At 35.0% G+C, this 12,498-nt stretch overlaps 2 protein-coding genes across 4 annotated transcripts; one reads left to right on the top strand and one right to left on the bottom strand.

Annotated features, from left to right (window-relative positions):
- Positions 1-352: 352 nt before the first annotated feature.
- LOC108457420 (uncharacterized) lies at positions 353-2,620 on the top strand. 2 transcript variants are annotated; one of them, XM_017756475.2, is made up of 2 exons: positions 411-763; positions 995-2,620. In XM_017756475.2, exon 2 carries the CDS (start codon positions 997-999, stop codon positions 2,392-2,394), a length of 1,398 nt encoding a protein of 465 aa, XP_017611964.1. In that variant the 5' UTR covers positions 411-763; positions 995-996; the 3' UTR covers positions 2,395-2,620. The 2 variants fall into 2 exon arrangements, with proteins under 2 accessions (XP_017611963.1, XP_017611964.1); XM_017756474.2 differs by having other exon boundaries at positions 353-2,620.
- A 3,616-nt stretch (positions 2,621-6,236) lies between these two features.
- Positions 6,237-11,903, bottom strand: LOC108454492 (pyruvate kinase 1, cytosolic). 2 transcript variants are annotated; one of them, XM_053019302.1, is made up of 18 exons: positions 11,666-11,883; positions 11,397-11,471; positions 11,184-11,280; positions 10,994-11,091; positions 10,593-10,748; positions 10,281-10,358; positions 9,983-10,114; positions 9,771-9,851; positions 9,560-9,631; positions 9,382-9,471; positions 8,898-9,042; positions 8,555-8,643; positions 7,758-7,853; positions 7,552-7,619; positions 7,313-7,412; positions 6,999-7,046; positions 6,775-6,834; positions 6,237-6,677 (listed from the first exon to the last, which is right to left on the bottom strand). In XM_053019302.1, exons 2-18 carry the CDS (start codon positions 11,463-11,465, stop codon positions 6,525-6,527), a joined length of 1,632 nt encoding a protein of 543 aa, XP_052875262.1. In that variant the 5' UTR covers positions 11,466-11,471; positions 11,666-11,883; the 3' UTR covers positions 6,237-6,524. The 2 variants fall into 2 exon arrangements, with proteins under 2 accessions (XP_052875262.1, XP_017608458.1); XM_017752969.2 differs by lacking the exon at positions 6,999-7,046 and having other exon boundaries at positions 11,666-11,903.
- Between the last annotated feature and the right edge of the window lie 595 nt (positions 11,904-12,498).

Raw genomic sequence — 12,498 nt, 5'->3', positions numbered from 1 at the left:
TATAGTATAAAAGAAGAATAATAGAAAAGAATTTAAAATTTATATGAAAGGAAGCTTTATTAATTAAAATTTAAAAAATATATAAAAAACATTAATGTAAAATGGGGTAACAAAAAGGGTATAAATTAATGACATGCTTAATACATACTAAACCTAAAAATGATATAATAAAAACAAATTGAGTTCTACTTTCTACCCTGTTTATAATGTACCTTTTGCATTTCAAATGAAAATGTAGAAAGTTGATAGGAATTAAATTTGATAATATCGTAATTATTTTGTTGGATTGATATTGGTATGGTATGTATAGTGTAGAGTATAGAAGTCATTTTCCTCACCTAGTTTTGAAATCCTGTGGGTTTATAGATTAACTACTTTTTTTCTTTTTTCTTTTTTTTTTTTATAATGAATCTAAAAAGCCGGTTAGTAGCGGAAACCAAAACCGAAACCATGGGCTAGTTTTTGAAGCTCAGCACCACGAAATGTAAAACTTTCCCAATCTAAAACCAGCTGCTCCGCTCTTTGTATCCTCTCTCTTTCTTCTATATCTCTTCTATCTATTCCTTTGCCTTCTATTTCGCTTCACCTTTCTTTTTCTTCTGTTACATTATTCAATTTCTTAAACAATAGCTTTCGCAGCCTTTTCCCTTTTCCTTCTTCTTTTTTTTTTTTTTAAAACTTCTGTGGGTGTTGAAGAAGAAAGCTTTCAGCTTTAGGTGCCTGGTGATTGTTACAACTCTGTTGTAGTCAGTTGTTTTACTGGGTATGTCTCTTTTTCCTGTTCCAACACTTGTATGAATCGCTTGCTTGTTTGGAATTTGTATCTTTTGTTTCTTTTTATAACTCAGGAAAATAAAGTAGTTGTGGCCAATGACAATTACCCTTCTCAGGGGTGTTTGAGATATCCAATAATTGTTGTACAAGCTTTTAAATTTGCCATTCTGAATGGATACTAGTGGTGTGAGTGGTGGGGTGTTTTCTGGGATTGGTTCAGGTATGCTAGGTCTTGAAATGCCATTACACCCCCAACATCATCAACACCAACAACCCGCTAGAAACCCCCAAGCTGCCCCAAACTTGCATCATTTGCAACAAAACCCACAAATGGTTGGCTTCCCGCATCAAGAAACTGACCACTCACTGCACCAGCAATCTGTCAAACAAGGCGGCTACCCTTTTGGTTCCAAAGCCAAACAAACCTCCCCTCTTAGTGATGAAGATGAACATGGTTTCAATCCTGATGATGCCTCTGCTGATGCTAAGAGAAAGGGTTCTCCATGGCAAAGGATGAAATGGACGGATAGCATGGTTAAGTTGCTTATAATGGCGGTTTATTATATTGGTGATGAAGGTGGATCAGAAGGGAATGGATCAGACCCTACTGCCAAGAAAAAGGCTGGTGGGTTGTTGCAAAAGAAAGGGAAGTGGAAGTCGGTTTCGAGGGCTATGATGGAGAAAGGGTTTTATGTTTCACCCCAGCAATGTGAAGATAAGTTCAATGATTTGAATAAGAGGTATAAGAGGGTTAATGATATACTGGGTAGAGGGACAGCTTGTAAAGTGGTGGAGAATCAAAGCTTGCTTGATTCCATGGATTTGTCTCCCAAAATGAAGGAAGAAGTTAAGAAATTGTTGAATTCTAAGCACCTGTTTTTCAGGGAGATGTGTGCTTATCATAATAGTTGCGGCCATGTTGCAACTGCTGGGGCTCATCAATCACCAGTAGTGGCTACGGAGATATCCCAGACTCAGCACCAGCAAGCTCAATGCCTCCATTCCTCGGAAAATGCTCAAATTGCCGGTAGAATTGAGACAGAGGCATCGAAACTGTCTAAAGTGGGGAGTGAAGAAGAGGATGACGATGAAGATGAGGACGATGAGGACGAGGATGATGATGACGACGATGATGATGAGGCAGTGGATGGTCACTCAAGGGGCCAAAATGGACATGGGAAGGAAGATGATGAAGATAACAATGAAAAGCCATCACATAAGAGGCCCAGGAAGGGAGCATTTTCAATGTCACCGTCGCCCTTGATGCAACAATTGAGCTGTGAAGTGGTGAACGTGATACAAGATGGGTCAAAGAGTGCTTGGGAGAAGAAGCATTGGATGAAGATGAGGCTAGTGCAATTGGAAGAGCAGCAAGTGAGCTACCAATACCAAGCATTCCAGCTGGAGAAGCAAAGGCTCAAGTGGGTTAAATTCAGCGGCAAGAAAGAAAGGGAGATGGAGAGAGCAAAGCTGGAGAACGAACGAAGACGGCTCGAAAATGAGAGAATGGTGCTGCTTGTTAAGCAAAAGGAATTGGAATTGGTTGATGTTCAGCAGCAACATCTGTCTCAGCAGCATTCTTGTAGCAAGAGGAGAGATCCGTCTAACATAAGTGGATGAAAAATAGAGATTTTAGTTTTAGATTTTAGATATAGATACTTAAATTACATGAAAGGTTGTTCTCTGCTTTTGTATTGTCAAAATTTTTGTTTATGAACAAACATCTATGTTTTCAAACATATGAATTCTGTGTTTGAATTATTGTTTTCAATCTTGTATTGCAAACAGGTGTTTTGGCTCATATGAACAAATTTTACCATAACAATTTTAAACTTCTTGCTAACAAGGGTGTCAAAGTTTCTTAAATTTCTAAATATATCTGGTATATTACCATAACAACTCCTCCTGGAAAATAATAATTTGTAGTGAGACTCCAGAATCTACTAATAATAAAAATACAATGTAAAAAAGGTCGATCCAAAATCTAGAAAAGGGATGAAATGAAGTGAGTTGAAACAATAAGATTCCAACCTAACTCCTAATGCTTATAATTTATAATGGAATAAAAAGGGTCGGTTTAAAATCTAAAAACTCGAATATTCTATTTCTTAGAAAAAGAATAAAGGAAAGTCGGTTTAGATTTCAACTTTAGAATCTCGAAAGCAGCAAAAATAAAGGGTTAATAAAACCAAAGTCCCAAATTATGGCCTAGACTTTTAAATTGGTCCCAAATTTCAACATTTCAATCAAGTCTTCATACGATCTAGCTGTCAATATGGATATTAAATGTAAGTCTAGATATGAAAAAACAAACAAAAAAAATATATATGCATATTGCATAAACAATTTAGCTCTGACGTGATATTATTAATTTTTTTGACGAAACACTTGATTGATATGAGATTAATAATATGAGGACTCAATTAATCAAAGAACAAATGCAAGAAATCTCAAATAAAGTTTCATATTTTTTTACTTCTAAATGAACTCTTATCTTGGCTCTAATTTCTTTTGGCTTTTAAAAACCTCCCCTCTATTGTAGAGATTAAGCTCAGTCTATGAAGATGATTATATTTAAAGCTTGAGTTGGACTTTTAATAAAGTGGATGACAAAAAGTGCGTTGAAGTCTAATGCCCTTGGTCTATCATGGACAAGCATTTTTACCTTAAAGATTAAACGAAAAGAGTTGTGCTTGAAATGTTTGACTTCAAATATCTAATCCGCCATTCACCTTTCTGTCTAGAGAGAATGTGTTTAAAATTGAAAACCTACTTCTAAAATTGCAAGAGGTCGATTTTAATTGAATAGAGGAAATTAAATGAAATGAAATCTTACACTTAATGATTAAATGTGGATGAACAACTTTGAATGTCATGAAAACGAAATAACAGAGGCCAAGTTTCAATACGAAAGAATGCCAAAAATTCTTGCTACCGAGGTGAGAGACTGGGTCATAGGAGCAAAGAATGCATCTTTAGAGCAATAGTGGGAGATATTGGAGGAAAAGTGGTAGGGGGCCAATTTCTCCTCCAATTATGTTCAATTATTGCTCACCTAATGGGAATTAGGATCCATTAACGAGGGGAGTGTGAAGATTAGCCTCCTTAAGTTTAGGAAGGTAGTTTAAGGCTTAGAAAGAGCAAAAAGGACTCGAAGGCGTGTAACATGCTATTGAGTGTACTTGATTGGTCTTGAAGGATCATATTGCTTTGACTTAATCGAAGCTTATATTGAGGAGGTGCCTGAAGCACCTCATCCATTGTTTGACGAGTTGCTGAAGATGTTGGAGCTAATACGGTTGCTTGACATCACATCTTTTCTGTTATGTTTAATGTTTCCAATCCTTTGTTTTGTTTAAAGCTTCACTAATCAATGAAAATGGGGACCTACGGTTAAAAGGATTATATGCATTTACGTGGCTGTTTCGTGTAGATGGCTAAGCCTTTTGATTGGTAATAATTCCTCCTTGTTTCTACTATTAGAAGGGTTAGTGAGCTTGTTCGGATTTCGTGCTTTTAGTGCAGTTGTTTGGTTATTATGTTTGTAATTTTTCCAGTAAATTGATTAATAAAATTCTATAATTAAAATTATTTTTTCTATATTTGTTTTCAATGGTTTTGCATGAAAAGTAAAATGAACAAGTAAATATTGACTAATTGATTACTTAAAATTTAAGTAATATTAAATTGCATCATAAGGATGAATTATGATATGAGAAAACTTATATTAGTAAGTAATCTAAATAGTATGTAGTTTGAGAAATAAAAATGAGCAATTGATTCAAAAGACTATTATGTTGTTTATCAACATCAATTTAGGAAATACATTATCTTACATATAAGAGTGAATGACTTCTAGGAAGGTAGAGATATAGGTGTGATTGTTTGGATTGACAATACATCAGATAGTACTAAGTTGAATTTATCCTGAATCTGTTATATTGATTTATTTACTTGTGATGTTCATAGTGTGACTTACCTCAACACTAAATAAGTGATGATCACTATGTGCAGGTAACTAATATGATTTGATATATGGAAAGCTTGTGTTAAGTTGGTATCTGAGCCGAAGGCTAGTATGTTGAGTATATGACTTATATATGGCATGACTTCACTTACAACAGTGAAATTCATAGATTGATTAAAGAGTAAATGATATCATCTCACTAGCATTGCATAAATTATAAAAAAGGAACGTGATCATGGGTCATTCGTATTGGACAAATGATTATTATTACTATTTGTTAGTAATAATATTTTTCATTATGGAAGATGTAATGATGACCTAAGATACAATGAGATCATATTGGGTGAACGGATTTAACCAAAAGAGATTAAGGATATCCTATTAGAGTAATACATTTATGATAAGGTCATTAGACAAAGCACAAATCTAAGTTGCTTTCGTAATGATATATAATGGGGAGTTCAGTTATAGTATTTTTAGTGGATTGACTTCATGACTAAAATAATGTTCTAATTAATAGACGAAAAATGATACAATGAAAATGAAGAAAGAGAAATAGCTTGCATGTATTACTATATGCAATAAATGCATTTTCTCAAAAGGAACGAGAGATGACTTAAAAATTAATTTAATTTCTTAAAATTATTATTTAATTGATTGTAATTAAATAATTGAGTTCAAAGTAAAATTAATTTATTAGTCATTATTTAAAATTAATTAATTGAGTTCTCACACGGTAAAGTCTCAAATTATGGCCTAGACTTTAAATTAGTCCTCAAATTTTAGTATTTTAATTTAATCAACAAAATATTAATATTGCATCAATAATTATCAATCTAATTGTGGATATGAGCATTAAATGTAAGCTTAGATATGAAAAAAACACAGATCAATTTCATATACATATTACATTTTTAACATGTGAAGTGTAAATTATCCATTTTGATCTATATATTGTAATTATACTCCACAATGTTTCCGAACTAGCACGGAGCCAAAAAACGATTTTATTTTATTATATTTTAGCAAAAAATAAAAATAAAAATATGAACATCGATAAAATTTCATATCATTTTTACTTGAAAATATACTCGTTTCTTTTGGCTCTTAAAAACCACTGTGGTAGAGATTTGTTTTGACGTTTCTTGTGATAATTTTATTGTTTTCTTTTTTTAGTTTCGTGTTTCCCTTTGGTTTGTTGGTGAGTATTTATGGATGAGCACATTGCCATTGGTCTGACTTACCCAAACCTTACGTTGATGAGCTTGCTGAAGGTATTGGAGCTAATATGGTGGGTCTTAGCTGCACATTGTTTTTATTGAGCTAAATGTTTCCAATCTCTTTGTATTTGAGTACACGTTTATCCCAAAGTAAATTTAGGAATTTTTGTTCCGATTTCTCTACTGTAATATTCTTGCATCGCTAGAATGGCAAACAAAAATTAAAACAATATGGAAACAATGTTATAGCAGTCTTTTGCATTGTTTGGAGCTAATTCACGAGCAAAAGTTTGTTGCTTAAAAAAGAAAACAAATCCAATCCCTTCATCAATTTGGAACTGAAGGGGATGATGTTCATGCAAACAAACATTAATTTGGGGTATGTTTAGAATAAATTTCAGATTGTAGACGTGGGTGTTATACAATCTCAAATCCACAGTTCACAAAAACCTGGAGCAAAATAGCTCGCAGTTGCCACCAAAAACACTACCCCCCCCCCCCCAATTCACCCACTGCAAAAATATCCAACAAGGAGAAAAAGAGACGATAATATCTCATTTCATTTAATCTTCAAGCTCGATAATCTTCACCACAGATGCATCTCCGACCTTTTGGCATACCACAACTCGATCATGTGGCTTTACAACTCCTGAAGCCTTCCCATGGTCAAGAGCTACCTTCAACACTGACTCATTTGTTGCACTTGTTGACTCCGCCTGCAATACGACACAAGTTCTGAGTCAATCCAATTCTCTACATCTACGAGTTTCTTTCAGGGTTGTAATAGAATGAACATATAAATGCGGAACTCACAGGATGTCGAGGATCAGCAAGCATAGGGAAAAGACCTCTCACAATCAGGGATTGCCTTGCCTGCAAGGATTCCCAAAAACATCAGCACATCCTTATTTATACAAGCCATGAAATAAACGTTCCCTAAACACATGGTGAACTTCCACAAATTTAACTATCTATAGAAATTAAAGTTGACAACTATGAATATTCCGACTTCCAAGACTTCAGCGACAGGATTATACCACAAATTCTTCTTTCAGATGACTACTGCAAGGCATTATTAACTGCATCTGAAAAAACTGCCAGCTGTTACCAATGATTTCATGGTGAATTAAATTGCTTTTAGGAGAGAAAGCTTTTTCCATATTAGTGTAAAGTAATCATCAACAAATTCATTTCCCAATTCAATTTTTACAGAAAAGCAAGTTATAAAACAATTTGAACTAGAACAAGGAATCAGTTAGCACTTCACTAACACTGCACAACAATGTGAAGACAACAAAATGAACTTCTAAGCAGTTGCTTGAACATCCAGGATTCATGATAAATGACATACCTCAAAGGCCCCACTGAAGCTCCACTTCAATTGATTTGTCTTAAGCCGAGGGATAACAACTGAGAGAACTGGCATGGTTGGCCTGTACTTTGCAATCAATCTGGTATATATATACATGGAATACATTCAGAAACCCCATAAATAAATCAAGGACTATGAATGTTAAAATTGTGCAGGCCCCAGTTAAAACACTATTGAAATTTGAATGATAAAAGAAGCAAGTGGAAACAATGAAATACCTTGCAGCTCTCCCTGATGATGTGAAGCATATAATAACCGATGCCTTTACCTTAATTGCTGCTCTTACCTAAACAAGAAATTCAAGAGGTCAAAAACACACTTGCAGATGCATACTTGATTTACCAATAATTAAAGTTGGTAAAGGCCACTAGATTACAATGATAAAAACATTATTCACAATAGAATCATTAGGATGAATAAATACCGCAGAGGAAGCAATGGATTCCAAATGGGTCATTGGTTCTCCAACATATTTTACTGTTTTCTTGAAATATAGGTCTTGGTTGAAAACCTTCTCTGCCTGTGAAATTTATAATGAAAATGAGAAAACTCAGATTGAAAATGCTTACAAAATGGAACAGTAATACATATTTCACTTCTAACATTTCAAGAACAATAAGTGATCCATCTCATTGGCATGCTCAGCAAGTTAATGGATACTTGATTTCAATAAAAGTTTATGCATGAATTTTGAGTTATTGCATAAAAATTGCATCCAAAGGGCAGGATTTTGGTTACCAAGATAAAAAGTTAAATTTGAAAGTGTTTCCTTAGTTGAAAAGGCAAGTAAAACCATAGATTAAGACAACAAGTTAAGAACAGGTGTGGATCTCATCCAATGAAGCATGTACTTTTATTCATCCACAGAGATACAGCTCTCCAGGAAAACCTGAACAAATGCAGTGTATTTTACAACAAAAAGACGGTTACCAAGCCCCAACATGATATCAGTGAGTTAAAAGAGGAATCTCATTAGCAGCTTGCGTGTTTTACCACAAAGGCAGTGTGTGTTACCACAGATAGATGGTTACGAAGCCCCAACATGGAAACAGTAAGTTAAAAAACAGAATCTCATTAGCAACTCATGTCTAAAACATACTATGTCTGGAATATTTTAGGACTATACATAGTCACTCAAAGGGCATCAAGGCCATAGGTATCCAATTTGGAGCTGCATATATCAAAAGATTCAACCATGCACATTTATGAGACAGAATTTACCTCTGCACAAATTTTGCCAACAGTAGAAATGGTTTCAACAGGGTACAATCCACGCAGGGTCTCCGCACCAAGAAGAATAGCATCACTTCCTGCAGCAAAGAAAATGGGTCACTTAAAAAACTGAGGTTGCAAGTCTTGTATGGTCCTGGGTGTAAACATTAAATAATAGGAACAGACTTAAGTCTTCGATAGAAACAGTTTCAGTCCCAAATGGCACAAACAGAATGAGAACATTCATACATAAAATATCATCACGTATAATATGAAATTATAAATAATTTGAAAGACATAAACAAAGAGAAATTCTAAGCAGTAAATGTCCACAATATGCACAGTAATATACCATCAAGAACAGCATTGGCAACATCAGTTGCCTCAGCACGAGTTGGCCTCAAGTTGTCAGTCATACTGTCCACAACACGAGTGACCACTGCAGGCTTTCCAGCCACGTTACACTTGTAGAGGGCAGCCTTTTGAAACAAGAACACCTGCAAGGAAAAAGGAAGTTAATTACCAGCAAAGCTCTAACAAATTGCCATGAACACACAAATCCACGTATCAAACTAAATTACAAAATTAAAACAAGCACCAAGAATCAAGGCTGCTAGGAAGCATTTACAAAGTAAAGTTATATGTGACAGAACAATGTGCTCTATTATTCAACGAGAAACATTTTGCAGAAAAGCTTCCACATCATACCCTCTTTGCAGATTTGATCTCTGGTATTTTTATAGATGACTTGCATACTTTATAACAAAAACTTTGAGTCACAAATCACTGCTGACTTTGAGTCACAGATCACTGCTGGTTTAAGTTTAGAAACTGACCTTCTCAGGTGGGAGATCAATGCCCAAATTTCCACGAGAAAGGATGATACCATCTGCTTCTTGTAGGATCTCATCAAAATGGTTTAAACCCTAGAAATTCAAAATAATGTCACATACATATTCATAGCTTCTGTAACTATATATTCATCATTCTCAGTAAACACAACATATAATGCACCTCTATGTTCTCAATCTTGGCAAAAACTTGTGTCTGGTAGAGGTCACCCTGCTTCGAAAGGAACTCACGAGCCTACAAAGAACATATAAGAGCAATCAAAGAACTGCATAAACTGCATAAAGAACCACAAGGACAAAGAACATATAAGAGCAATCAAAGAACTGCATAAACTGCATAAAGAACCACAAGGACATGCAAAAATAATACTTACATGACGAACATCTTCTGCATGTCGCGTGTATGATAGAGAGAGGAAGTCGATTTTGTTTTTAACTCCCCAAGAGCTCATAACCTGAAGTAAGTATCACTAGGTCATGAAAGGAACTTTAGGAATTATCAAAGCAGCAAGCTACAACCTTACTATGAGAGAAGTTTCTTTCACCATTACTCTTTAAATGGACATAATATCAATGGCAATCTTACCTCCTTGTCTTTATCAGAGAGGGTAGGCAACTCAATACGAATTTGAGAAGCATGCAAAGTGAACAATGCACCAGTTAATGTTGCAGTGTTCTTTATCACACAAACCACATCATTTCCTTGTACCTCACTAACCTGCACAGTTTCATTCCCACTTTAGGCAATTGAAGATGTATAGGAAATTGTAATTGTGAAGATCAAATTCCCTAATCAACCAATCAACTAATAGGTAGTACAGTAACAGCAAATGAAACACAAATAGAAAAAAAAAAACTCGTATTTCTAGTTCCTCATTCCTTACCTCCAGCCATACAGATGTGGTTTCACTCCCAGTAAATAGGTACTGACCAATAAAAATAGTGTCTCCCTTCTTCACTGCCTGCAGAAAACCAGATTGAGTGGTTTGTCAGAAAGATTGCTCGTAAAAAAGAGTGACAACCACAAATTTGACATTGAATTGACATGCCTCCCAACCCCTAATTAATGAAAAGCTGTCCTTGAAGTTTAACATGAGAATCAAATAGCAACAAAAGAAGGCTCATAGATACTTCTCACAGCCAACCAAATGGGATACACAAACTGCAAAGAGAGGTAGAGAGGGCTAGCATTAAACCTTTGACAAGCCATCAAAATTGATAGGCAATAAGTTGGAAGATGCCTCCTGTCCTTCATCTGGTGTCAAAATAACGGTAGCATCTGCCTCAAGTGAAATCGCTTTCTCACTTTTATTAACAACCTGCAACTCAGGGCCCACAGTATCCAACATAACCTGAAAGGCAATAACCCACATACAGATCGCTTTACTTTCTGAAATTTCATTGTCCCCATCTGTACAACGATAACCAACTACCCACTTTTTGCCACACTCAAAAAAAAAAAAAAAGTATTTTGTTTTCTGCTGAACATAAAGATTACTTCGAAACAGACATTTTTTCTAGGAAACAAACAAACAAACAGGAAGCAAACAAAAAGATACATAACTAACAAAATTCGATCAAAATACAAATAACATACCGCACAAAGCTTTTTAGTGAGTTTAACGGCTGCCTTTAAATTCTCTAATGTTTCCTGATGATACTCCGGGTCATGCCACGAGAAATCGAACCTAGCCACTACAAAAAAAAAAAAAAAAGAATTACTTCCAACAACACAGTAATAATTAATAACTTGAAAAAAATTAAGTCTATGGCAGCAAATAGAGTACCAGACATTCCAGCCTTAAGGCAACCAGAAAGAACCTCAACGGATCGAGACCTTGGACCTAAAGTTCCCACTATCTTCGTCATTGCCGGGAAAAAACTCTGGAAAGAAGACAAAGAAACCATTCAGAATCCAAACATACATGGATCTGTTCACAGGCTCCCTGAAAAAAACTCCTAAACAGATTGACTTGAAAAACATCGAAAGCGAAACTTACAGCCTTTGATGGCTCCAGGATTGAAGCCATCCTGATTGGCTCTTCCAGAAGCAGATGACTCGACTGCATTTTTTTCTTCACAGTTTAAACAAAAAAAGAAAAAAGGGAATCAATTAGGTTCCCTTGTTGAGAATCCTCTGAGCTTTAGCGTTAAGAGAACGAAGGGTTTATATATTTATATATATGCTTTTGCCCTGGTAAGTAGAAATTAAAAACCTAGAAACCAAAGAATAACTTCTTTTTTTTTTTTTTAATTGAAGGAAGGAAACCTGGTTCAGCAGGCAGCGCACTGTTTAGAAATTACAACGTTGGTAAAGAAGATGGACCGATTGTGTTTTCAACGGCTCACGAGTTTGACATTAGGGTTGGTATTGGTAAAGCATGGATCGTACGGTTTCTTGGCGGGGGGGTTAAAATGAAGTGGCGTGGCCATTCGAGGCCGTAGCGCGTGTATGAAACGAAAGGGCAGGATTGGATGGATGGAGTGAGAAAAGTGATTGGATGTGTTATATAGTAAAAAGAATGGAAGCACGTGCTTTTTATAGAATGGCGGCATGGCGTCTAAGGTGGAAAGTTAGCTCCGCACAAGGAAACCAAAACAACAAGGGTCAAATCCAGTGGGCTTGTCCTTTTACACTTCTTTTAAGAATATATTATAATTGATTTATAGAACGGGCGCTGGCCGTTGTGGGGAGGTGTTGAGTGGATGGGGCACGTTTCTTGAGTAAAATATGAATCTAGAAGGATGGACTCGCTAGACTGTTTAATCCAAAAGTTATTTGTCCAATCAAAATCAAATATTTTTTTAGAGGAGCAGGCTATCCTAAGAATGCCCCTGCCAACCTACTACTTACCTTCACAAATCTCCTTGTCTAATTAAATTTTATACACCAAAATTTATTTCCTTCTTATAAAATAAGAATAATGTTTTTGTATGTTAAAAACAATTTAAAATGTTAGTAAGTTTATTTATTTATTGTTTTCATATTTTTAAAATAAATATATTCACTTCATTATCATATAATTTAAATATATAATAAATTTAAATTTAATAAAAAATAATAAAATTAATAATTAAACTTAAATTTTAAATTTTAAAAAT

Source organism: Gossypium arboreum, chromosome 9 (genome assembly GCF_025698485.1).
Source record: "Gossypium arboreum isolate Shixiya-1 chromosome 9, ASM2569848v2, whole genome shotgun sequence".
Taxonomy (NCBI): domain Eukaryota; kingdom Viridiplantae; phylum Streptophyta; class Magnoliopsida; order Malvales; family Malvaceae; genus Gossypium; species Gossypium arboreum.
Note: the sequence above shows the minus strand (reverse complement) of the source record. Positions and strands in the feature narration are given on the sequence as shown.